Genomic DNA, 26400 nt, shown 5'->3' on the forward strand with positions numbered 1-26400 from the left:
GAAATCCCGGGAGCTGGACCCTGCAGACAACAAAGCGGAACACACGGAGATTGCCCCACATCCAGTGAAGCTGCACAATAAAGTGCTGGTTTGTACATAATATCTTGGCTTGTGTTTTGAAGGTTTGTTATAATTTATTCCATGTTTTGGGGAAACATACTTTAACAAATCTCTTCCCTTCTTATTTCTAGTTCTAAAAAGTTACTCTTGCCTAACATCCATGTTTATCCATGATAAACATTGTCAAGGTCTTATTTTAACCTCTTACTGGTTTTGTTGGGGTTTTTGGTTTGGTTTTGTCTTTGGGGGATGTTTCCTTTGTTTGTTTTTTGTCATTTTTACTAAATTTCCTTAATGCATTTTTATAAAATCTCTGGAAATTAAATTAACTGGAAATTAAGGCAAGGTGGAAAATCAGCTCAATACACTGAAACCAGAAGCAATGATAGAAGGGATAAGCATATTTAAGAGGTCCACACTGTTCTTGCAAAACTACACATGAGATATGTACGTGTGAGATACAGAATATTTTTTGGTCAGTACAGGTGTCAGCGAGCATGCATGGCATATAATACATTAAAAATAAAAAAGCAATGAAAGCATTTGCCTGGTTTTTCTTTAGGTGAAAGGAAGATCTCTCATTCAATGTTTCATTACAAGGACAGTGCCTTCCAGCTGTTCCTTTTCTATCTTTTCCACTCTCCACCACCCAGGAGCACTAGAGAGCCTGTCTGCTATCTCTCCTCACAGCTGGGGCAGCTGGCAGGAGTGTGAGCAGAAACAACTTCTGTACCAGAGGTGGTTCTCCAAGGCAGCAGGAGAGCCCTGGGGAGCCTAACATTTAAGAGGAGGCACTGCCACCAGCCCAGTTTGGTTACTGGGCACAAGCTGGGACCTGCACAAGCAGTTCAGGTCCAGCTGGCACAAAGCTGCACACCAGGACTGTCTAACAAGTCCATTACACACAGGTAACTTTTCATGAAAATTGCTCCATCTGGAAAGAGCTTTGGGATCTTCACATCCAAACATCTCTGTATCAACAATATTGATGTTCTTCTCTGCACAACCTGCCTCTTACTGAATGCCAGGACCATGCTCAGACAGCAGAAGCGGATCCCAACATCACCCTTCACCTCAAAATAGAGAATGAAGTCCCAGGCACGATTCCTGGTCCCCTGGTGAGACCAGACTGCCTGGCAGCAAAAAACTGGTTGGCAGGAGATTAAAACCAGTCCCTCTCCAGAGTGCTCAAAGCCTCAGTGTCCTCAAGGTGGGTATTTCTCCAGCCGCTGTGGAGATTCAATTTCCATCACACAGCAGGCAGGCAGAGCAAGCTGTGAAAAAAAGACAAGGTTCCCTGATGTGATGTGCTCCTTCCATTTCAGTACAGCTGATTTAAGTTGTACTGGCACAGCCTGCATGTTACACCCCACAGAAAATGAGATTATGCCTTGCCTCATATGGACTCTGAGCTTACACAACAAGACTGCCACATTGGGAAACTTACTTTTCTTAAGCCTCTACTCCATCCAACCCTTGTGGGTTTGACTGGAGTTTGGTTTTTTTGAAAGAAACACTGAAGAAATAACAAATCATTTTGGCAACCAGTTTTTAATAGAAACATATAATACACCTTCTAACACAAATATTTTATACAGACACATAAACACAATAACCAAACACATGCAATGTTCCAAAATTCCCATTCTGTTCAAACAGCGTGAGGAATAATATGAAAAATTAAAAAAAAAAAAAATCATTGGCACAGGAAGAATGGAAATGCTGTTTCTAAAACAGAAATAATCAGACTATTTCTTTTGTGTCCTTACACTTCACCTAAACACTGTCAGCCTCAACATGATAACCAGTTGTGTTCTTATACCCCAGCTGCAGGGGAAAACAGAGCCAGTGCACCTTCACTAATAGTTTGTTGCCATTCTGAGTGGGAGCCAACTGCCACCCTGGCAAAGACAGAAGGGATCACACCATCTTCTCTGGAATCAAAGCTAAGATGGCTTTGGAAATTATTATCTGTTAGGACTGCTAGTGTTAAATTGCTAACATGATGATAAGCACCTGTGTTCATTTGTATCTTTGCTTTACTTTGCACTTTGGTTACATAGTGGCCATTTGCTGTTAATTAGAAGCAAACAACCTCAAAGAGCAATATATCTAAAAGTCAAGCCCATACACCAGTTTTTATTGACTTGCTAGAGCTGTCAAGAAGTAACTTCAATAAATCACTTTAGAAACTGTTTTTGAAGACGGCAAAAGGGTGAAGGATGGCAAGGTTCAGAGCTGAGAAACAGTCTTGTGACTGCCTGTGTGACACAGCTTTCAGGATACAGTGACACAAAACTTCAGTTTCCCTTTCACCATATATGAGAGACCTGATAAAAGAAATAATAACGAAAAACAAACAAGAAACTTGCCCCAAAAAACTCATTCTTCCTAGCTCACAAAGTTTGTGGATTTGCAGCACTAAGGGTTGATGAAACACAGTGCATGTTAGATCCTCTATTTCTTAAAGAAGCCCAGGCTAATGCACAAATCAAAATCATATACACCTTTTTCACTGGCAACAAAGTGCCTCCTCACTTCCACAAAGTGAGAAGAATGGAAGAACTTTTCCACAGGAAAAGCTAACTCTGCTTTAGGTCTCAATCCAGATTATAATAATAAAAATATAATAATAAAAATTGGTAGACTTTAAGACACCAGCACTCTGGAATAAATTCTCTAGTTCTTCCTTTGTTACATTAGCAGGCAGGAGTGTGGGACATAAAAGCCAACACCGTGTTTTGCATTTCAAGCTTCTGGTGAGGACATTACTTATCACCTGCCATTCTTTGCTCACCCTGCTGCTTTGCCATTGCTGAATCAGGAGCTAAAATATTCATGAAGCATCTTGCAGGGAACTCTATACACAACCCTTGAGTACCACAGCCCAGGATGAACACCAGATCCAACTCACACTCACACTCCAGATTAAGAAACTCCCAAATAAATTCAGACTTCCAGTAGAATATGTTGGTTTGATCCCATGCATAGAGAAGTAAAAGACATACGAGGTAGTTCATGTAAGCCACCTTACACTGCCAGGTCAGCAATCCTAGACTTGGTTCTCTAGCTCTGTGCCAGTAAGGCTCAGAGTAACAAACAGCAGGATGTGCAGCTACCACTGTTCCATGTACCCTCAACAAGTTCAAGTCACTAAGGGTAAGAGGGACAGCAAAAGAGCAGAATGGTTTGTCACATTTAGGGTTTGGCAAATGATGTGCCCACATGCCATCATTTCCCCCACAGTGGGAGGCAGCAGAGGGAGTTCAACAGATGTCAGTCAGATCATGGAATGATTTGATGCAGTGCTCTATTACTAACATATATATACATGCACATGGGGCCTTCCAGGACCATTCTTGAAGACTCCAGCACAGGTAGTGCCAGTCTGCCCTCACGGATGGGTTGAGATTAAAAACAGGCAGGACTTTCCATGCCACCAGGCCAACCCTTACACTTTACTCAGACTCAAGTTTCATGTCAGTCATCAAACCTTCTTGGTGTTGGAATCTGGTAAAGAACATCTTTTACAGCCCATGGGCCCATGAGTCCTCTGGTCTTCTATTCAAGAGGTTGGCAGAGCAGGCAGTGACTGCAAACTGCACTCTAAATTTTAAGAACAAGTATGTAGTGCCAGTTGTTCGTGCAGCTATGGTGTCATGTCTTCATATTTAGTGACATCTGCTCTGTTTCTGAAGTGATTTTAATATCCCTACATATTTAAGAAAACAAAAGCCAAAGCTGTGTCTTCTGCAAGGCACACTACAGAACACGTTGATCACTTCTACAGCCAGCTTTGCCCCAACACCAATAGAGCTCCAAAAGTCCAAACCTTGCCAGCCAGCCAGCAGAGAGGCACAAGTGAAGAGGGGAGCAAGCTGTACCCAAATTTGGACAGCACACACTATGAGGTCTCTCTTAACAAAGTAGGAATGAGGAAGAAGGCACAAAAAATGTATTTATCTCTAAGCCTAAACTCAGGAATACTGAAATATGGGCTTGCTATGAGAAAATGACTGCCTGGGAAACTGTGAAGGGTCTGTGTGGAACCCAAAGAGAATTGAAGTTCCCTACCAAACACTCATAGGTTTCAAAGTTTGTAGAAAACTTAGAGAAAAGAACAGCCTCCTCTTTCCAAATCCAAAAATACTTCTCATGCAATCAAGAAGCTGTTTTTAAAGGAAATATGAAGTGTGAGTATATCTGCTTCCATTATACATATTTATCCATTATGAGTTATGCTCTAAAAGCTAGATCTGAGAATCAGCTCTCACTAAAGGTGTTGATGCTGGATTAGCAAGTTTAGGAAGCAAGTCAGTCTCTAGTAGAACTGGATAAATACTTGAGTGTTCCTGATATAGTCTGTCCAGCAGGAAAGATGTTTGTCAGAGAACAAGAACAACTTTGGTAACAATCAACTTTAAAGTGCCTTTTGCTTTTTAATTACTGTGCAAACACTGCTGTAGAGGCAGAAGAACATTTCAAGAGTGTCAAGATGCTCAATTACATAACAACACGACACAGCAAGGAGGTTCCAGTTACCTTCTCCGCTTTCACACCCGGTACAATAGTGATGACAGAGACCATGTTCCTAGCTTCCATTCAGCACACTTTCTCTTCCACCCAACCCTGTGATTTAAGCATTAAGAGCCACATCCAGTCTCCTGCTGTGGTGTGCAACATCCTCCTGTGAGACCAAAGAGGATCTATACCAGATGGTGGGTCATTGTGACCTTACTGGCCAGACCAGCAAAAAACAGGTTAGCAGGTTCTGCAACTGCTGTTTTATGCTCAAACACTTTTGTCTCACTGCAGAAGGGGGGTGAGCACATAGTTGTTTTAAAAATGTACTTTCCTCTCAGCATAGTTTTCAGGCTGTGGAAACCCTACCATTTCCCACAGCAGTCTGCAATTGCAGTCCTTCTGGAATGCATTGACCAAATGATGCAGAGATCTGATCCTTCTTTCCTCTACTGGCCAAGAGGCCTAATCCCCTGGCTCAACAAGGCTTTCTTCCTCACTGAGCAAGGTTTATTCCTCTGTGGAATGGGGAACTTGCTAGTGCCAGTTGATCACATCAAGCAGGAAAAGGAGTGAAGCTGGTCATTTCTTGTGTAAGTCAAGATTTCAAACCCATTTTTTCCATCATCTGTTCATATACTGTCCAGGCCATTGCTGCCATAAGAGTCCGCCTGAGGGCACGGGGCACACCGCCTCGGAAAAAGCCAATCAACCCAAAGTCCTGCAAGAGGAGATGAACAAGCAGAAATCCATCATAATCTGCCTCTAGTGTTTTAATTTACCACCACTTCTTACATGGAACAGCAGAAGATTTATTACAGCTCAGACTCAGACCAGTTACTGCAAGACCCAGGCTTAAATAACATTCAATGTTTAGGAAGAATTTGTAGCACCGTGTCATTGCAGGGATACCCAAAAAAGCAGGAAGAGCAGCAAGTGGAGAAGGGAATGCCAGGATGGGGACAATGCATAGGGTAGCCACGCTCAAGCCCAACAAAGAGAAGGTGAGGTTGTAAGAGTTTCAAGATACTCAGGAAAATTACTTCTCATTTTAGAGCTTCATGTTTAAAAAGTCACCTAGCTATTCAGTAAAAGCGATATTTGCAAGTGCTGAAATGAAAAAAAAAAAAGATCTGGTATGAGAAAAGTGTATGACACAGAAAAATCCATGCACAAAAAAGCAGATTTCTGTTTAGGAATAGAGTTCAATATAGAAACAAAGCAAACCTGCCAAGGTCTGCCCTTCTGAGGACAGGAAGGGAAAAGTGGGCTTTGAGTACACCTCCATCCCATTCCTGAGCTACATATGTGTCCAAAGGGCAAATAATTGCTTTGTCTTAAAACAGAAGCTGGCATTTCATGCTACATACTAAAGAAACCCTTTGCCAAGTGTGGCAATCATAGATGTGCCTACAAAACTAAACCACAGGCAGCAGAAACTCTTAAGTACAGCTCCTCTTAGCCTGCAAACTAAGCTAAGCTGAAATGAAGCTAGTATTTTCCATCACTACCAATGTAAGAACCCATCCATAACAGACAGAACTGAAGTGAAATCATTCACCAGCCTAAAACATGAAGCAGGCCTTTGTGGAGTGATGCTTGCTGAGTATGTCCATTTTTGTACTCCAGTACTCTGAGCTTGCTCTCCAATTCCCCATCATCTTTAATTTTGTCAAAACAGATACAAGAGTGAATCATAGAATCATAGAATTGGCTGGGTTGGAAGGGACCTCAGAGATCATCAAGTCCAACCCTTGATCCACTACCACTGCAGTTACCAGACCATGGCACTGAGTGCCACATCCAGTCTCTTTTTAAATATCTCCAGGGATGGAGAATCCACCACTTCCCTGGGCAGCCCATTCCAATGCTTGATCACCCTCTCGGTAAAGAAATTCTTTCTAATGTCCAACCTAAACCTCCCCCGGCACAACTTGAGACCGTGCCCTCTTGTCTTGCTGAGGGTTGCCTGGGAAAAGAGACCAACCCCCACCTGGCTACACCCTCCTTTCAGGGAGTTGTAGAGAGTGATGAGGTCTCCTCTGAGCCTCCTCTTCTCCAGGCTGAACAGCCCCAGCTCACTCAGCCTCACCTCATAGGATCTGTGCTCGAGTCCTTTCACCATCTGCCCTCCTTTGGACCTGCTGCATGTTATGGCAGCATAATAATGGAGCACATTCACTGCCTTTAAATCATTCAAGAAGAGCACGAAACACATCTGAGTAGTGATGATGGCCTCTCTAATTACCAGGAGAAGCAACAAACAGACTGAAGCCTCTGATTGCTTTCAGACCATCAAGCAGAGTACTTTCCAGTTGTTACCAAACAAGACAAGTCTGCACATAAACCAGTGAAAAGAGATTCACAGCCTCAGCTTCTCACAGCACGATCCACCTCATACAATTGCACATATTAGAAGAGATTCACCTCACCTTGTAGATGTAGGCAATGGCCTGGCTTGTCCTGCGGTACTTTTGGGGGGACAGCTGCATATGTGTTTTGATGACATCAGCAGGCTGCGTCGCCAGCGAGGCCAAGATTCCCGCAAAGATCCCACAGCCAAAATTCAGCAAAGGCATGAGCACTGGATCCAGCTGGTCTGCAACAGAGCAAAGCAGATGCACTCAGACACAAAACAGCCCAGGAATACTCCTGCTGCACGACAAAGGGAACAAAGTGACAGGTGAACAAACCTTCTCCTTCAACTGTTCACAAACTCACCTTGTGCATCAGTCTTCATAAAGACAATCAATCAATTTAGGACCAATTTCCATTTCTACACTGAGCTATACAGTTCTTCACAGGAAAAGGCATGTGTCCCACTTAAAGCTCTACAAGAGACTAACTACTGAGGTAGAAGAAAACAAACAGCAGAAAACCAGAGCAGAGCAAATAAACATTTTCCATTACAGCCTCCAATGTTCAGCCTTACCCTGAGGTGTTAGGTTTTTTGTCTGCGTGTAGAACATCAAGTAGATCCCAGAGAAAGGTGCATCCCGCAGCAGCGTTGCAGTGAGCCCACTGAACATGCCACGAGCCCCTTCTGTCTGATAGATATCTTTCAGTGCTCCATACACACTCCCATAGCCATATCTTCCACTCTGCAAGGGCAGACAACTTTTAGTCATCCATGTGCCAAAGGGCCTTATACACACAACCTAAGGCCACCCTGTGCAAATAAGTGTTAGTACGCACTCAGTGTGATGCCTCAGTTGACTGCCCAAGGCAAAAACTGGGTTCCACCCACCTCAGCCTTTAAAACAATCTTTCAAGAAGGTAAAATTTCACATTGTTACCACTGAAACTTTAAAATCTCAGGATGATTTGTTTCATCTTACACTTCTTGCCTAAAAATCGGTGCACGGCTTTTCCTGCACAATGTGTGAACCAGGATGAAATCAGAACTACATCTCTTTGCCTGTAGTCAGATGGCAGCAACCTTCTCCCAGCGGAAGAATTTCTTTTTCATCATGAAGAAGAGGTGTGACATCATTAACAGAGAACACTCACCTCGTATCGAGTCTTCACTACAGTCACTGGCAACATGCAGATCCCAGATACTGCACGTGCAGTGGCACCCAGAAAGACAGACTCCAGGGCTGTGGGTGAACGGTCTGCTAGAAACTTCTGCTTCATCATGTACAATGTGCTGAAGTAAATTCCAACCCCAGGAATGCATCTTGCAAAGGACTTCAGGAGAAACAGAAGCAGATGAAGGAAGAAAAAGTAGACATAAGACAAAATGTACTACAAAACATGTCAGAGACTGTTAAATCTGACAGGAAGCTTTGCACCAAAATAAAACACCAAAAGAAAATGACTTTAGTGACTTTTCCTCAGTTAACATGCTAAGGAAAGAAGACAAGGTAAAAATCAATCAGAGCAATGAGAGCAAATTGGTTCAAATGATGCCAGGATTTAATTCCTCAACTGATATTTTCTAGGAAAAAGATTTTCCAAACCAAAATGAGGTTGGAGCAGTTGCCACCCTGTATGAGCAACGGTATTTGAGTGCTCAGGACTGCAAGTCCACAGTAACTGCTATGACCTAGTCAGTGGAACTCACAACATTAACTTCTAAAAATAGGATTTAACCATCTAATTCACATGGTTTCATTCATAACCATACAAGAGCTGGCTATTTAAATCCAGTTCATAGTTAGTAATAAACAGTAGGTTTATTTATGCATTTATTTTCAGAAGCCAGGGTTAAAACAGCCACTTACTGGAGAGACACCTTTCCAGAGCCCCAGAAGACTCTCAGTACGAACAACCCTGAAGAGCAGTGTTACCATCCCAGCACGCCTGGACCTAAAAGGAAAACAACCCAGGAACTGCAGAGACAACCTGCTTATGCTCTCTAGCAGATGTACTCTGCAGCCACTCTCTCTCACTCGCATCTCTGTGCATCAACCCAGCACCTCTGGGGTGCTCCTTCCAGACCCAGACTGCTTTTCTTGGTCACTTAATCCAGGGCTTCTCTCACCTTATGCTTTCCTTTTTCCTAACCTGTAACACAGGTTAGAGGCCTCTCTCAATAGCACGTTTATCTGCTCACTCCCTTTGTTAGCAGCAGCAGATGTAGTAATAGTTAATGACACGGGACAAATGGGAGCAGCTGCACACATGGACAGGTTATGGGGCAACCACACAGAGTTTTCAAGAGGACATTCTGTGAAACTGATGCTTGCCCCAGCAAACACCAGTCCCTTAGGTGTGTAGTATGGGGGTTGCATGGCAAGGTTCGGGTAGTGGGGGCATCAGAGGACTGGTTTCTGTGAGGAGCTGCTAGAAGCTCTTCCATTATAGCCAATGCCAACCAGCTCCAAGGTGGACCTGCTGCTGGCCAAGGCTGAGCCCATCTCCAACGCTGGTAGTGCCTCTGTAATCACGTATTTAAGAAGAGGGAAAAAAACCCCAAAGCCTGCACAGCAGTAACTGCAGAGGGAGAGAGAGGACTGAGAATATGTGAAAGCAACAACCCTGCAGACAGCAAAGGAGGAGAGGGAGCAGGTGCTCCAGGTGCCAGAGCAGATTCCCCTGCAGCTTCTGGTGAAGACCATGGTGAGGCAGGCTTTCCCCCTGCAGCCCATGGAAGTTAATGATGGAATAGATATCCACCTGCAGCCCATGGAAGACACATGACAGGGCAGGTGGATGCCTCCCCTTGGAAGGACCTGTGGACCAGGGAACAGAGAAGCCCATGCTGGAACTGATTTTCTGGCAGGACTTGTGGGGGACCCATGCTGGGGCAGTTCATGAAGAACCGCTGCCCATGTGAATGACTCATTTGGAAAAATTCATGGAGAATTGTCTCATATGGAAGGCACACCATACTGGAGCAAGGGAAGAGCATGAGGAGTCCTCCCCCTGAGGTGGAAGAAGCATCAGAGACAACATAATGAACTGTGATCCCTGTTCCCTATGCCCCACCCCCCTGACCTGCTGGGGAGGCTAAAAGAAATGGACAGTGAAGTTGAGCCAAAAAAGGAAGAGGGGAGGGGGTGTGCTTGAAGATTTGGTTTTTATTCCTCATTATCCTACTCTGATTTGATTGGTAATAAATTAAACTAAACTCCCCAGCCTGAGTCTGTTTCACCCATAGTGATAACTGGTGAGTGATCTTACCTTGACCCACAAGTTTTTAAACTTTTTTTTTTTTTTTCCCCTGTCCAGCTAAGAAGACGAGTGACAGAGTGGCTTTGGTTGACACCTGACATCCAGCCAGGGTCAACCCACGCCATGCATACAGACAAATGCTATCTTTACATGTTATTAGTGTTCACAAGAGCAGCTATTTTCTGCCTCCTGGAGCAAAATATCAATTCTTCTCCATGCTATAAAAATATGCCTCCTATTTCACCAAGACTCTCAGTACCTGAATTACAACCCTGAACTTCCAACCCCTAGCCAGCAAATCAGGCAGAAGCCTATGGTGGAGCACCCCAACCCCATCTGCCCCATTCATACACTTCTCCCCCCCCTCCTTCTCACCCATTCACAGCAGGTTGTAAAGTTTGCAGACGGGTTTTCAGCAAGTCCAGGGGTTGGAAGAGGAGTGTGGAGCAAGTCCCACTGATAGAGCCACACACAAAGGCCTTTAGGACTGGGTGCATCTGGAAGAGAAAGAGGACTTTAAATAGCCTTTTAATTAAGAATGGCACAAGAGGAAATATAGCAGTTGATTGGTTGGTTGTTATAGGAAAGGAAAAATAATTCTAAGGATTACTGTTCAGGGATCAGGAAACTTTTTCAGACCTTTTCAGAGCCTGATCAAGTTTTCTTTGTGGCTTTTGGTACCTCTGCCCTTCTTGGGAAAATGTTCCAGAATTTCTTTTTTATTTCATAGTTGGAAAGAGTATTCTAAATGTCAATATTATTAGTAACCATTTGGTAGCCACTTGCCATGTTCAAGACAATGGGTGCCTTCTTCCAACCAGCTACTTGTGCTTTAGCTTACATCACATCCACCTCTGCCTGGCAGCACCTCCAACCCTTTCTACCCATTGCACACCAAGAACTTCCAGTGCCACGGGCACCAGTGGGGCTCTTCCTTACAACTGCCCATCACCCAAGCCTGGCCTAAACGCACCCAAAAAAGCACAGCACAGCCTGTTCCGCCAAGGCCTGGTTTTGTTATCCACACCATCCACATCCACCTCTCAGCACTCTTAGGGTGGTAAGGCAAGAGGCACAAAACGGCACAGCATAATGGAGCTTGGGTTTTGTGTTGTTTTGTTTAAAAAAAAAAAACATATAACGGCGGTTTTTAAAGAAGAAACACCCATTCCCACCCATCCCTCAGGTTGACCTGGGGCCCGTCTCCCATGAGCTGGGCGAAAGCGGGATAGGATGGAGTGGAAGGGGCGTAGCGAGCCTCCCAACTGGGCGCTGCCGCCGGGCTCCCCTCAGCAGCGCATCGGCCGGTCAACCGACGCCACAACGGCCCATAACGTACAGTAACGGACTGTAACGGACTGTAACGGACCGGCGGCTCGCGCGCTACTACCTCTGTCTCTCTCCCCGGCATCCCAGCGCTGCCCCGCAGCAGCGAGCACCAGTGACGTCAGCAGCGCTGCCCCCCCCAGCTGGCCAATCCCAGCAGCCCGGCCCAGGCAGAGCGGCACCACGCCTGCGCATGCCCTTAACCCTCCCATGTCCTTAACCCTCCCATGCCCTTAACCCTCCCATGCCCTTAACCCTCCCATGCCCTTAGCCCTCCCGTGTCCTCAGCCCTCCCATGCCCTTAACCCTCCCATGCCCTTAGCCCTCCCATGCCCTTAGCCCTCCCGTGTCCTCAGCCCTCCCATGCCCTTAACCCTCCCATGCCCTTAGCCCTCCCGTGTCCTTAACCCTCCCATGTCCTTAACCCTCCCATGCCCTTAACCCTCCCGTGTCCTTAACCTTTCCATGCCCTTAACCCTTCACTTGCCCTTAACCCCTCCATGCCCTTAACCCTTCACATGCCCTTAACTCTTCGCATGCCCTTAACCCTTTGCATGCCCTTAACCCTTTGCTTGGCCTTAACCCTTTGCATGGCCATAACTCTTCACTTGCCCTTAACCCTTCACATGCCCTTAACCCTTATCCTGCTGCCCACCCACCCCTTTCCTCCCCAGCCAGCCCCGGGCCTGAAGCTGTGGTGGAGCATCCTCCAGCTGCCTCATTCCTGGGGTCACCTTTCTGTCCCTTGTCCAATATCCGGCAGCTGAGTCCAAGTGGGCTCTGTCAGATGAGGGCAGGTGAAAGGGGGCAGTTTCTAACAGGTCATTTTCATGTCTTCCCCAAGTAACTTCCCCCAACCCCTCCGTTCTCTCAATCGTTTTGTTGTGGAGACTGTGGAGACTCTTAAGAAGCTGCGCTGCTGCTCCCTAGAGCTTTCTTACCACTGTTGTTTCCATTTGGTCTTCCTCACTAGGGGGACTGGGTTTCCAGAGCATCGAAGGAGCCAGGCACCAGAATGAACCCCTTCTACTTCAGATCTGCCTCAGCCTTCTGAGTGTGCGTCCTCGCTGTGCCCACAGACAGCCATTTCTTATCAGTGAAGCAGGAGCAGGCTGGGAGGAGGGTGCAGTGGCTTTTCTCAGAATTCTGCTTGTCAGCTTGCTGTGCGCCGGCAGAGCGAGGGGCAGCATGTAGGGACACATCGTGCTCCAGTGAAATTGGGCTGTTTCATGGGCACAGCAATAGCCACCACATGCACTGACGAGCAAACTTGTGTTTGCTCGCTTTGCGACAGGGCAGCCCCTTAAGGAAGAGGGAATACACTTCTCTGAGAAAATGTAACACACAGGCTAGCAAAAGCTCTTCATCAGGGACTCATTTTCTTTTCCAATCTACCTCATTATTCACGGGAGAGTGACAGTCTTCTTGCATCTCATTAACTGATAATCTCCTTGCTAACCCATGGAAGAAAAGAGGATAAGCTCACCCCCATTCTTCCTGGTGCTTCGCTTCCCTTGTTCACATCTTGTTCTGCAATGGACCACGAGGCCTCCTCACCACGCCTGCACACCACTGTCATCCCAACAGGCTGCAGGGAAACCTCTCCTGGTCCTGGCACACCTCCTCCCTCTTCTTCTTTACTGACCTTGATGCCTGCAGGGTTGTTTCACGTGTTCTCACTCCTCTCCCACAGCTGCTGTTGTACAGTGTTTTTTTCCCCTTTCTTAAATATGCTATCACACAGGTGCTACCGGGTCCCTGATGGGCTCAGCTTTGGGTTCAGGGGTGGGTTTGTTATGAAGCCAGCTGGAACTGACTTTTCTGACACGGGAACAGCTACTGGCATCTTCACCACTCCCACAGCTGCCCAGCTACCAAAATTTTGCCACATTAACCAAATACCTCTCACCTCTTTGAATCACATATTTAAGAATTTTCATTAAGATACACATTCATTACACAACCTACAATCTTCAGAAACTTACTTAACTTCAACAGAATAATTCCCCATGCCAAAATCAAACATCATTACAGTAACAAAAGCGAACAATTTGCATACATTCCACCCCTCATCCCTTCACCAAAAAAAATCCTGATTATTATGCCTGCCACTCTCTAGCCATGTTTTGCCCGTTACATCTCCCAGTTAGTATCCTTACCTCAAATTCCTCACACCCCATGCTGGGTGCCACAAAAGACGCTGCTGGTTTGACCTTAGCCATTTGCCCACCAAGCTGCTCTTTAGTCTGTGAGAGTGTCCTGCAGGGTACAAGTTTGGGGAAGGAAGATTGGTATGGGCTTGACATTAGGTAAACAATTGGACTCGATGATCTTTAAGGTCTTTTCCAACCTAAATGATTCTATGATCAGTTCCCTTGGGTATTTCTGCCTGTGGGTGAGTGGGTGCAGGGGGAAGGCACCTCCTAAAGAAAAATGTCAAAGCAAACATGGCATCTTCGCCATTGCTGGCTATTGGCAGCATTGGGCCATCCCACACAGACATCTTCACCAAAAATCCTCGGAGCAGAGAAGGGGCAGCACTGCTTCCGATCTGCCAGCCACAGAGGCTGCAGAGCAGGAGGTACTGGCGAAGGATGGGGGCACTTTGCAGAGGTGTAGGGGAAATTGCAAATCTCTTCCACTGACGTTGCATCAGTGCTCAAAGTGGAAAGACATAGATTACTTAGAAGATAAACCTGACTTGTTTCCGTTTCTTTAAGTGTGAACTAAAAAGGTGAATTCATTGGCTTTGAGTTTTATAGGTCTTTAATGTAAGATGTATCACACAGAGGAAAAGGCATTTTAAGACTGTGCACTGCTACGGTGAGGACCTTCCCTGTGACTTGTCATTGCAACATAAGCTAAGGTCAATACTGCCAGCATATATGTGTGAAGATATACCCACTTCTTAAAAACCTGTGATAGAAAGACTTTTTTTTTCTTTTCACTCTTTTAGACACAGTGTTGGATTATGGAGGGGAACCTGACAAGTCTACTGGACAGAGGGGACTCTGAGAACATGCTGGTGAGTCAGTCCTCACTGGGATGCTGCCCTGCAAGCTGAGGCCAGTAACACCTGAGGGATCCAGTTTTACCTAAGGGACACAAAGTACTGGTAGGGACAGCAAGGGTTTAGAAGAAATGAATGTGATTGTTATTCTCTGAGGAAAAGAAAAAAGAGACTGTGAGTGAAATTATCTTTGACTTATGAGGCCACCCATCTTCTTTAGCTGTTTGCTGTCACAGGTACTGCCTAGGAATGTGGTGGTTGCTGCTGGGGGGCTGTGAGGGGCAGGGGAGCAAGGAAGGGGAACATCATTGCCTCTTATTCATCCTGACTTGTTCATCCAGGAGAGCAGAGTCACTGATGTTGAAAAGAAATCCAGTCTTCTCTGGTTAGCAGAGTAAAGTCTTTGTGGGTATAAGCTGCTGCCAGAAGCCATTTGTGCTGGCACAGGACAAGATGGCAAAGTTCCTGCAGGGAAGGGGGGAAAAAGGAGCAGATCACCTCATTTGCTCTTTGTGAAGTTGCCCCTGGGGCCAGAGCTGCCACCACTGATCTCACCCAGGACACAAAGAGCAGGTAGCATGCAGCACCCACCGGTGACCTGTATGTGCTGCTGCCTTTACAGCTGAAAACCTCCTAGAACCATGCAGGAGTCCTCTGAAAAATTAACTTGTCCCATTAAAGGGCCATTTGTGCCACTCAGGTAGTTGGAAATGCAAGAGATGAGCATTTGCACATCCTCAGTGCCTCTCTGAGCATTACTCCCCGTCTCCTTTCTGAGGGAAATGTTTAATAGGGCTCTGAAACCTTTGTCAGGGGCTCTCATCCCTATAGCCATGCCCATTTGATTGCTGGTTCAGGGATATGCTCCCTGGCTCTGGCCCAAGTGCCCCACCTCCTCCACCTGAACTGCACCCGTGGGACTGGGCACCTCACATGGAGCTGGTGGATGGACACTGGTAACCTCTGTTTTACCACCACAGCTGCATTTTCCTTGGTCTCCTCTGCCCCTCTGCTGCAAGACCTCGTCTCTCCGATCTTGCATGGGAGGACTAGTCACTCATGTTCATTCCTCATTTGCATCCTTCAGCACAGCTGAGGCAGTGCTCTTTTGTCCCCATACAGTTTGGTGTCAGCTGATTTATGCCCAGTATATTTAGTAAAAGGGTAATTTGGGATTTGGGCCTCATGAACTTCATTGTCTTTGAACAGGTGGGTTACACATCACCAACATCCAACTCCTCTGCAGCCTATGAATACTTCTATCCAGAACTGGACACAAACTGTGATCTTGAAAATATTCCTGCATTTGGATCTACCTTTTTTCCAGTGCTGTACTCCCTGCTGTTTGTGATAGGACTCGTGGGAAATGCTTTGGTCATTTGGGTCCTAATAGTCTTCAAGAAAGTCAGGGCCATAACTGATGTGTACCTACTGAACCTTGCCATCTCTGACCTCCTCTTTGTTTTCTCCCTGCCCTTTTTGGTTCAGTACTCCATCAAGAGCCAGTGGACATTTGGAAATGCAATGTGTAAGATCATTAGCTCAGCTTACTTCACTGGTTTCTACAGCAGCACCTTATTCATAACCATCATGAGCATTGACAGGTACCTGGCCATTGTCCGCTCTGCCTCTGCTCCACAGATTCGGAAAACTGGCTGTGGGGTTATCTCCAGCCTGGTCATTTGGGCAGTTGCCATTTTAGCATCAGCACCAGACTTTGTTTTTTTCCAGGAAATGAATTACGATAACCAGACTAAGTGCATCCCTCACTATCCTGACAGTAACAATGGCTGGAAGATTTTCAGTAATTTTCAAGTCAATGTCCTAGGTTGGCTGATCCCTGCTGGCATCCTCATTTTCTGCTACCACAGCATCTTCAAAAACCTGCAGAAGTGCCATACTCAGAATAAGTACAAAGCAATGAAACTGGTTTTTCTTGTCGTTATTGTATTCTTTGTCTTCTGGACCCCCATCAACATTGCACTTTTTATGGACTCTCTGAGGATCATGTACATCATCGAGGACTGCCAGACAAGCCAAAGGCTAGACCTAGCCTTGGAGCTGGCTGAGGTGCTCTCCTTCATCCATTGCTGCCTCAACCCCATCATCTATGCCTTTGTGGGTGAGAAGTTCAAGAAGCATGTCCACGAAGCTTTCAGAAGGTTTGCACGTTTTCTGCTGATCTGCAAAAACCAAGGAGTTTCTGATGGGCACGGCCTGGACAAGCACTACTCTCTTCTTGGGACGTCCTCACAGTCACAGTTGCGTTGACACAGTCCTGTAGAGCTACAAGTCAAAAACTTACAACACAACAGGTGGCCTGAAGTTGAGAAATCCTCCCAGTGGGGTACTCACAGGGTTGCAGTGTTTGGGCAACCTTTTAGGACAGGGATAGTGTAAGCAGCTGCTTGGGCTAGCTTTTATCATGGTTTTCTTTGGGGTTCTTGCTTTTTTGTGCCTTTATTAGCATCTTCCTCCCTTTCCCTTAGCACTTCCTCTCCTGCCCACTATGTGAAAGGAAGGCCAAAATTACCAGCAGACTCCCACACTGCCTGAGCAGCCTGGAGAGATGCCTTAGAAACATTTCTTCTCATGCTTCAGATTCAGTGCTAAATGGAACTGTTTCCAAACGAGAGACACTTGGCTGCCCTTCCGTTGTCTCAGTAGAGTGGATTGGATTCCTGGGCAGGGACAGGGCTCACAGCAGGAGCAGGAACATGCTCTTTGGGAGACAATTCCCAAATTTAAGGCATCATGCCATGGTCTGCCTCCCAGGTGACAGATTTGAACAAGGTTTCCAGCCCAGAAAGAGCTTAGTGACTGAATAATTAGGTAAGTGACAAAGAAATAAATGCTATGCATGTGTTTTGTCAAAATCAATGTGGAGGAATATCTAGCCATGATCTTGACTCCCCACCTGCTACCAGGGCCTGCAGAGTTTGGAAGTTGTAGCCTAGAAATGGAAGTTTGGGTATCAGGAAAAAACTCTGTGGGAACGAATGTCTGCCCTAGGGATGAGTGGAGAAATAGTTACCAGGAAAAGAAAGACTGAAGAGTGAACAGTTATCTGTGCAAACACATATAGATGTACTTATACATACATATATATATATACATATACACCCACAGTTGTGTTTATGCATACATAAATATTTGGCATATCTGTGCATACGTATCTTTTTTATATGTACAACACTGACAGATGAATGACCGTTTTGATAAATGTTTGAAATTCAACAGATAAATGAAGGTTCTGTAGCTTTTAGTCCTGATCTGTTGCTCCCTACAAGATGACACCGTGTTGGAGTTTTTATAATAAAGATACTGCATGCAATATAATGGCACAATCCTCTGAACCTATTTAATTGTTAATACTTTCAGCTTGTGTGTTTTCTTCCATCCTGGGCAGTTCTACAAAAAACTGACAATCCCTCCAGTTGCATCTTCGCTCTCTCTTCCTCCTCCCCTGGGAAAAAGAAGGGGAGAGTAAATTATCTTTTAGTCTAGAAATTTAATTTTCTGTAACAGTCTGCCCTGGTAGTGTTTCCACACAAACTAAGTACCCTTGGGCTTACTCCCTGGAGCAGGGCAGGGCAGAACACAAGCCACAATTCTTTTAAACCACCAGTCTTCTTTGAAGAGGATTTACTATTTTAATGTGCATTTGCAATCTGCAAGGGACAATATTTTGCAAGAACAAGCTGGTAACAGAGGGTGTTAAAGAAATACACACTGCCTCTTGTGGGCCATGATAGACATTCCCAAAATTATAAAGCAAAGACTGACCAGAGGAAAAGTTCAGCTGCTGCTGACATTCCAGGAGCAGTATTGCAGCCAGGCACAGCAGCACAGCCCCTGCCTTTCAGGTGCCTTGGGCCACCAGGCTTCCTGTGTACATGCAAACACTCAGATGCTCCAGAAAGGAATTCACAAAAATTCAGGACAAAGCCAGAGGGTGTTGGGCAGAAGGACAGCACCAGCTGTCTGCCCCTCCCTGCAGATTTACAGCTTGAGCCCTCTAGACCAGACCTTGCTCTGCTGAAGCACAAGAGGTAGAAATGATTTCTGCAGCCCTGGAGCCCTGACCTGCAAGCCTTGTGTGAGTGCTCTGGGACAGGTGCTGGAGCTCATTTGTCCAAGATGGCAAGAGGATGGACTTTCCCCAGCACTGCTGAGAATCTCTGCCAGGGGATATCTCCCTCTTTTCCGAGGTTTCATTGACCATTGTGTAGCTGTTGGAGCAAGGCTTGCCCACAAGGGCAGTAACCCCGCAGTGTGAGGGTAGCATAAATGTTCAGAGCTTTCTTTGCAGAGTTTTTCACTTGCTTTGTTCTCACCAGAGTCTGGTGAGTGGCATCCTCCCAGTGCTGCTGCCTTGTTTGCAAACAGCTGTTTGCAAAACTTTCCAGTGGGGAGGTGGGAGACACCTTCTACAGCTCAGAGGTTTTCCTGCCAGATGCAGCTGCCTTCCTCCATCACAGCAGCAGCAGCACCAGCACCAGGAGCCCTGAGCTGGACCTGACCTCAACTTCTCCTCAGAGCCCAGCAGCTTGGAGCTGCTACCTCTGCCTTTCTGTGCAAAGAGAGAAGGTGAGACCCACATCCGGAGCCTGCACAGCTGGCAGTACCTGCCCTCTGTCACTGTGACAGCCAGGAACAGCCCTACAGGTCTCAGAACTCCTCTCCCTTCTGAAGGAACAGAGGTACAGTTTCTGTGAGGGCACTAAGAGCACAGGAGAGCTGGAGACACCTTCTTGTGTCTCTGAAAGCTGCTGGGCAGCTTGAAGGTAATGACAAATTTTAGGGTCTGCTGAGATAGACCAACCTGCACAGACACCATACCTGTTCACCTTCTTGCCTCAAAAATACCCACCACAGCTATTTTGGTCCTGCTCATAGCTGCTACTTAGCTTTATATACTGGTCTTGCTGGGAGAGGATTCTGAAATAATCACACAAAAAACCAAACCAAACCAAACCAACCAACCAACCAACCAACCAAACAATGACTATAGATACTCTGGATGTAAAAAAAAGTTTGAAAATTGAAACAGAATTAAATCCTTACCCTGAATATGTAAATTTAAACTGTAATGTGAAGGGTGGCATGTGGTTGGTTGGGTTTTTTTTGACAATATTTGTACCTGAAAGGCAGCATAGTACAGCTGCCAAATGTACAGAGGCAGGGCACAGAAATCCTCACCTCAACAGTAGGGTGATTTGGGTGCCCACAGCCTCTGTGATGCTGAGGTATCTGCTGGGGCCTTATCCAGGCTTAACACCTCACAGCTGAGTGGAACTGTCCATGCAGATCTTCTGTTTTTTCCAGTACTTAGTGCAACTGGTGTAACCCTGGCATCAGCAGCTGCTTGAGACTTAGCACCTAGGATAAGATATATGCAAGAGAGGAGTACTACCAAGCAAACAACAATGTCTGCTGTGTTACCTCAGTAAATAGTAAATTTTCCATACCTTGGTATCCAAACAGACTTCTCACTAACATTAATGAACATAGAACATGTGCATGTATATCTACATTATCAAGACATTTATCCCCTTCACCACTTGGCATTCTCTGAGGATGCTCAGTCTCTGTAATCCTCCACTTGAGTTTTGAGAGAAAAGGGCACTCAAGCACAACAACCAGCTCAGGTCTTCATGTCACATCTGTCCACCACCATCTGCCTAGATATCCATGCTTCTTGTAGAGGATCCTGTAGCACAGTTTCAGGAGGGACTTGAGAACAAGGCTATCATGTCTTCGGTGGTCCATGATTTTCTCCTTTCTTTACAGAAAAAGACCCAAATCCAGGTCGTTAACCAATGAAGTGAAGCAAGGCAATGATTTCTTAAAGCCCTAATCATTTCCTGACTCATACTTGGAAGTAAAAATTACCTTTCCAGAAAATATGAGGACAATGCCAAGGTGTGTGGTGTGCATGTGAAACAATCTGCAGGGGTAAACCGTGGCCCAAGTTTCATCTCTGCCAGAGGGAGACAGCACACTGGGAAACAGAGCAGGGTGGAGGGTCTGTTCATCTACCAGTTTCCTAACAGCTGAGCAGCATGTGGTCCTCTTCTGTTTCAAAGACACCATGGACCTCTCTGAAGCTTGATAGCTGTCATGGAGAAACAGTACCAGCCTGACTCACTCCCGAATCAGAACTCTTGATACTGGACTTACTGACAGATGTCTATGAAGCCAGTTTCAGTAAAAAGAACATGAATCATGATCCAAAGGAAAATACCCTTTTTAGGACCCATCTCTTGACCCAACACTCAGCACAGGGCAAGGGTTGTGCAGGTCTTGGTGGACCAGCAGGGAGGTCTGGGCAGGTTGCAGTCCTTCAGGAAAGCCACAGGATGCTGAAGCTTTTTGGTATGTTGAAGGGACACATCTAATGCCTGTCACTGGGACAGATGTTGCCAGACTGGCTGCAGATCCTCTATGAACTTTATGAACACGGCAAAAGGGATGAGAGGAGATTTCATATGTGATCTTCAGAAAATGTGTCTCTTGCAGCAGCAGGGGATGGAATACAGCAGTGTGCTGTACTCCAGGTCATGGACAGCCTGTGCTCTACTGACACCAACTAAAGTGAACTTAAACACAATTTGGTTAAAAATGTACACATGAGTAGGTTCTCCTGACTTCTGTGCTGAAATCTCCATTACCCATTTTTAAGCTAACAGCAACTATTGGACCAGTGCCCAGCAAAATACCTCATCACACACTAAAAGGCATGTATCGAGTAGCTCAATCATATACAGGGATCTGGCTCCTGAGGCAGCTCTGCACATTCTGGTTCCTGAATAGAGAAGACAGGCTGCCTGAGCACAAAGAACAAGCAGCCCCAGCAGCTTGGGAGAGACTGCAATGGGGAGAGAAGCTCAGAAGCCACACCACAGGGTAGGTGGGACTGAGGGTGACACCTGGGATGTTCAGACTGCAGATGTTATGCTCAGGGGAGGAGTTTTGGCAAACCTGAGCAAGAAAGGAGCAGGCTGCCTGTGGCATTTGCACAAAGTCTGTGGCAGGACATCCTCTGTTGCCTCTTTATGTGCAGACACAGCAGCATGGAACATCTTTGGAGCCACTGCTGCTCCCTAGACATAGGTGGCTTCATAAGTCTTCTGGAGCAAGGCTTGGTCCCTAGCCAGAGACACCAAAGAGTACCTCTACTTGCAGCTCACCAAGCTCCATCCCAGGCTTTTTCTGTGGGGAAGAACTGGCCAGAGGAGATGAGACATCAATGGGCATCAGTGACAGCAGTGGCACAGGCTGCTGGCACCTTATGCACAGGGGAGAGACAAGGCCAAATGCCAGGGTCAAGGCCAGGAAGCCTTGTCTGAGGAGAGCTCAGGAACAACACAAATTGTGCACCAGCCCTGATGGGAAGGTAGCCAGCATCCTGCTGTTTGTAGCAGCAGTGTCAGTAGGAGACAAGGAGGAAGCAGGTGCTCAGGCACCTCCCTGAAAATAGCTCTCCATGGGGAGTGAGACAATAGAAATAAATGGATTGTCCTGAACAGAGCTCCAGAGAAAAACTTGACCTCAAGGTTTGAACACATGTGCAGTATGTGAGCATGAACACAGCAATGGACAGAAAGGAAGGACACAGCCCTGGCTGAACACAGACCACCAGGACACTACACAAGTGTTGTCCCTAGTGTTTGACTCAGCACCAGCCTTGCCTGCAGCACCCAGCAAGAGTTGTGCATGTCAGCAATATTTGCAAACCAGCTGCTACAAGGCAACACGTTTCCTACATGAGAAGTGATGGAGTAAATGGGTCTTGTTCCCCAACTCTCTGGTATTCTACTGGGCTGACAGCAAAGAGTAACACTGAGTGGTTTCTTTGGATCTTTCAATGCTGGGTCAATGCCTTTATCCTTTCAGTGTTATTTCTCATGTGGAGATAACTTTATCTTCACTTTTAATGCATGTTTGGGCAGCCCTCTTTTTATTAGCTGAAAGTATTCAAGCCTTCAGCTTTCTGTGGCTCTTCTCCTTGGCAGCCATTGGTCTAAAACACTTTCATCCCTAGACACAGCTTCTCTCCCAGGGTAATTTTTGCTTCTCTGCCTTTTTAACAAGGGATAAATTTGTCTCTCAGTGATGGCTGGAAAACCACTGCAGCTGGGTTGTCTTCTTGCATCTCTCCAGGACAGTGACATGAAAGGATCAGGCTCCCTCTGCTGGGTTTCCTTTCTCAAGTGAGACATAGAAATTATTTCAGTGAAGTGTGTGTGTGTATGTAATCAGCCTTTGCCCTCACCTGCACCAAAAGCAGGTGGGCTCTGGGCAGGCAGCAGCTCTGCAGCAGGAAAGCACAGAAAGAACAGGACACTGATGTGGCAGGGATGTGCTTCCAGAAGTTCCTCTACTCAGCTGACAGAAAAGGGTTTGGAGCAGAAATTAAGAGAAGGGAAAAAAAATGTCCAGCAGAGTTCAGTGCAGTCACAGATATGGTGCTTGTCGTGGTGCTGAGCCATGCAGGGCAGCTCTGCATCAGAGAGATGTGGCAGGACCCGAGGGCTCCATCCCTGCTCACTGCCCAACCTTAAAGAGGATTTCCAAGGGATACAGACTGAATAATTCAGCTCATGGCTCCATGACGCTGCAGTGAAGATCACAGCTGCCTGAGCTTTGCTCCTCCTCTTGAAACACAGGCAGAAAAACCTGGCAGGGCTTCAGACTGTACGAGGTCTTTCTTGGGATGTGGGACACCTGGGTGCTGTTGTTGCTGTGTTTGGGGAAGCAGCACAAGTGTCCCTTGTAGCTGCACCCAGACACACTGCACCATCCTCATTCAGCTGCAGCTGGCAGCACCAGGGAAGGGAAGAGCTGGCTGCCTCCAAAGCTCAGCAGCCTTCAGGAGCATTTCAAATGCTCCATTCAGCCAAGGTTGAATTCTGCTCCTTTGAACAATCATTTTTACCATCTTTTGGTGTGTATGCAAAATGAAAGTCAAACATGATGCAAGCAGCCATGGTTTACATTCAAAGTTACTTGTAAGACCAAAACATCCCAGCAGGCGCTCTGCATAGCAGGGGGAGTCAAAACATGACCATATCTGTTCTTTTATCATCAGTGTATGGATGCCTGCAAGTTTGTGTAGGCCTAGCATCTCTATAGACTACTCTCCACACTAGTCCTTTTTCTCCCTATCTGCAAAAGAATTAAATCCTCAAGGCACATTTCTGCTACAACTCCAAAACTGTGTTCTGCCTCTGCTTATTCATTCAAGCTCTGCCACAGTCTCAACTGTAACTGCTTTCCACTTGGAAAAAATGAAAAATCAGACAAAAAAAACCCATGAGACTCCAGAAAGTCTAGGAATTCTGCAGAGGGAAGCCCTGGTATCAGCACTGGAAGAAAGGGGTTTTCTGGAGTTCCTTCTGGTGCCCCCAGGAAGTTATACTTGTCCACCAGCCCTGCAGAGGGGATTCCAAAGAAGCTCTCAGGAGCCAAGACACCCTCCTTCTGTAGACACCCACCATCATCAGGAAGAAAAAGCAGGATGTGCTGGAGAGAACAGTGCTTTGATTCTTCAGGCCAGACTTTTTTTAACAGCACTCTTACCAAGGGTTATCACTGACAGCACAATATGAAACCTTTCCTGTCTCCCTGGGAGATCTGATGAGGACATCTGTGAACCATCCTGACTTGGTTTGTCTTTATTTGAAGTCCTCCAATCAAAACCAGTGTGGTTACTCCTTTTGGCAAACCTCATTTCTTCACAAGGGTAATAGCCTGCTCTGTGTTTGGCTCCAGTTGAATTCTGGGCAGTGCAATGGGGAAGCAGTTGATGACTGCCTTCAAGGAAACCCAGCTGCAAGGAGGACTTTTCTACCTTGAGGCAAGTGGTTGCTGGGGACTCTGTCTCCTGCTGTTCCATGGGTAGTCCTGACCCTTATTTGAAATGGTTTTGACTGTGAAGAGCATCACCAGAGGTGATGTGTTGAGTACTGGTGACCCAGGAGCAGGTATGCACAGGCACAAGGGCAGCTATGGCTCTCTGGGCTCTGACAAGATGTGGTTTACAAGTCAGCAGCAAGCCTGCTTGGCATCTTTGTGTCCCCAGTGGAGAAGCTCCTACTGGATTATCCACACCTTGTTTCCAAGGCCTGTCTGCAGGAGGCAGTGGCTGGGGAGGAAGCAGCCCTTGATCATCACTTTGAGGCCATGGGAGACAGGTTTAAATGTGGGAATCCTCTGAACAATGGCACACCCTCTGCAGGACCCACAGCCAGGGCAGCACTGAAGGGATAACATTGGACTGTCACTGCCATCAAGGAAGCTTTCTTTCACCTTTCTGAACCATAATATGTTTCCTCAGCACCACATACCTGAAATTAACTTTTGGAAAGTTGAAAGGTCGACACTTTCAGTGTGTGGGGAGAAAATAAGGCTTTGGACTTTTGATGTTTTCCTGAAAAAGGTGCAGAGTTCTTTACCTGCGTTTTCAACGCAGAGGGAGGATGGGGATGCTGGCACCTGTCAGAGAAAAAGGAGAAAAAAATGAGCTTTGAAAATCTGTTGCTCTGAACTTTCACCATTCCCTAGCCTTTAAACTTTCTTTTCACCAGTGGATCTTTGCTGTTCCTGGCAAACGTTCAAACAGGTATCAGTTCCCTGATTATTTCCATGGGTGCTTGTCCTGGCCCAGGTGGCTGGCATCACTTGCATAATTTGGAGGCTGTTGGAGTGCCACAACTGGACCTTTGGTATATTGCTATGTAGGAGGATGTAACCTTTGCTAAATAAATTATAATGTCATGAAAAAACATGTAATTGGCAGAAATAGCAGAACTAGACTTATATAAAAATGTGTGCCTGGCAGCTCACTACACCAATCAATGAGCGATAGCTCAGACAATCTGGCAGATGTTCTCCACCCCAAAAACCCCATCCAGCTCAGCCTGTATGGAGGTGGCATAACTCAGCCTTTGCGGAGAAGGCATTTTAATCTCCCTTGGCATCTGAGGCAGGGACAGTACCTGGAGGTGCTTCCAGGACTGTATTCCTGAATGTGCTGGAGGACCTCGGCACTGGCACAGTCTCCCGCTGGACACAGCATCTCGGATCCCCCATAACTCAGCCCACTGCACTGCCTCCTGCTCAGTTACATCCCCGATGAGCTGCTTTTTTTCTGGAAATGTGCCACATGGCATCCCAGTTGTGGGTGCACCCAATACAACCCTGAGCATGATGCTTAGGTCAGGAGCTAGGAAGTATCCTTGATTAATGAACCGGCCAGTGCTAAAGCCCTCAGTCACCCCTGGTCTACTGGAGGCCCTGGGGCAGGGAGCTGTTGCTCTTAAAATCTTGAGAATGCACAACACATGTATAGGTAAAGCCAAATTAGTCTAATGGCAGGCTCGGGCCCTAATAATTATTAGCCTAGATCTGTTGTTTGCAGAAAAAAAAAGAAGAATTAATGCAGTAAAATTTGTTTTGAAGACACATAGTTTCTAGCCCTTTTCCTGGTGGTAAGCTCACCCTTCTTCTCTTCCTCTGAGTCTTAAGGCTGGTGGTTTCACCCTGTGGTGGTGGTGCAGGCTGGGGGGTTAGAGTGAGCTGTCAGCATCCCTGGCATGAATGTGATGTTCATGGTGGTGTTCTGCCTCCCTCTGGGATCTGGTTGGGGTCACTTTTATGTTTTCTAACATGTTTCTATACCTTATTCTGTCTTTAGTAATCTGCAGCCTCATATTACACCCAATTTACTATGTGCAGTGCTCATATGTAAGATACTACTTTTGTTCTGTTACAACTAAACCAAATTTTTCCAGCTCCAGGTCTGTATTTCTTTAACTGTGAGTTGTGTGTAGCTGTGGGGATCCCCAGGGCCAGCCCAT

At 46.2% G+C, this 26400-nt stretch overlaps 2 protein-coding genes and 1 long non-coding RNA gene across 6 annotated transcripts in view; 1 reads left to right on the forward strand and 2 right to left on the reverse strand.

Annotated features, from left to right (window-relative positions):
• Window positions 1-1592: 1592 nt before the first annotated feature.
• On the reverse strand, window positions 1593-12588 carry SLC25A38 (solute carrier family 25 member 38). 3 transcript variants are annotated; one of them, XM_071735908.1, is made up of 7 exons: window positions 12261-12588; window positions 10576-10697; window positions 8808-8892; window positions 8092-8271; window positions 7514-7682; window positions 7014-7180; window positions 1593-5302 (listed from the first exon to the last, which is right to left on the reverse strand). In XM_071735908.1, the coding sequence occupies exons 2-7, from the start codon at window positions 10695-10697 to the stop codon at window positions 5180-5182; spliced, it is 846 nt and encodes a 281-aa protein (XP_071592009.1). In that variant the 5' UTR covers window positions 12261-12588; the 3' UTR covers window positions 1593-5179. The 3 variants fall into 3 exon arrangements, with proteins under 3 accessions (XP_071592009.1, XP_071592007.1, XP_071592008.1); XM_071735906.1 differs by lacking the exon at window positions 12261-12588 and adding an exon at window positions 11591-11660; XM_071735907.1 differs by lacking the exon at window positions 12261-12588 and adding an exon at window positions 11393-11503.
• Window positions 12196-16885, forward strand: LOC139792509 (C-C chemokine receptor type 8-like). Its single transcript, XM_071735905.1, has 3 exons — window positions 12196-12323; window positions 14483-14551; window positions 15746-16885. The coding sequence occupies exons 2-3, from the start codon at window positions 14498-14500 to the stop codon at window positions 16805-16807; spliced, it is 1116 nt and encodes a 371-aa protein (XP_071592006.1). The 5' UTR covers window positions 12196-12323; window positions 14483-14497; the 3' UTR covers window positions 16808-16885.
• Window positions 16886-19711: 2826 nt separating this feature from the next.
• LOC139792513 (uncharacterized) overlaps window positions 19712-26400 on the reverse strand; it is a 31631-nt gene continuing 24942 nt past the window's right edge. For both annotated transcript variants that reach the window (XR_011724293.1, XR_011724294.1), the window contains 2 exons: window positions 24889-25036; window positions 19712-19918 (listed from right to left, as the gene is read on the reverse strand). This is a non-coding gene — a long non-coding RNA (uncharacterized lncRNA). The remainder of the gene's footprint in view (window positions 19919-24888; window positions 25037-26400) is intronic.

The sequence above is a fragment of the Heliangelus exortis genome, chromosome 2 (genome assembly GCF_036169615.1).
Source record: "Heliangelus exortis chromosome 2, bHelExo1.hap1, whole genome shotgun sequence".
Taxonomy (NCBI): domain Eukaryota; kingdom Metazoa; phylum Chordata; class Aves; order Apodiformes; family Trochilidae; genus Heliangelus; species Heliangelus exortis.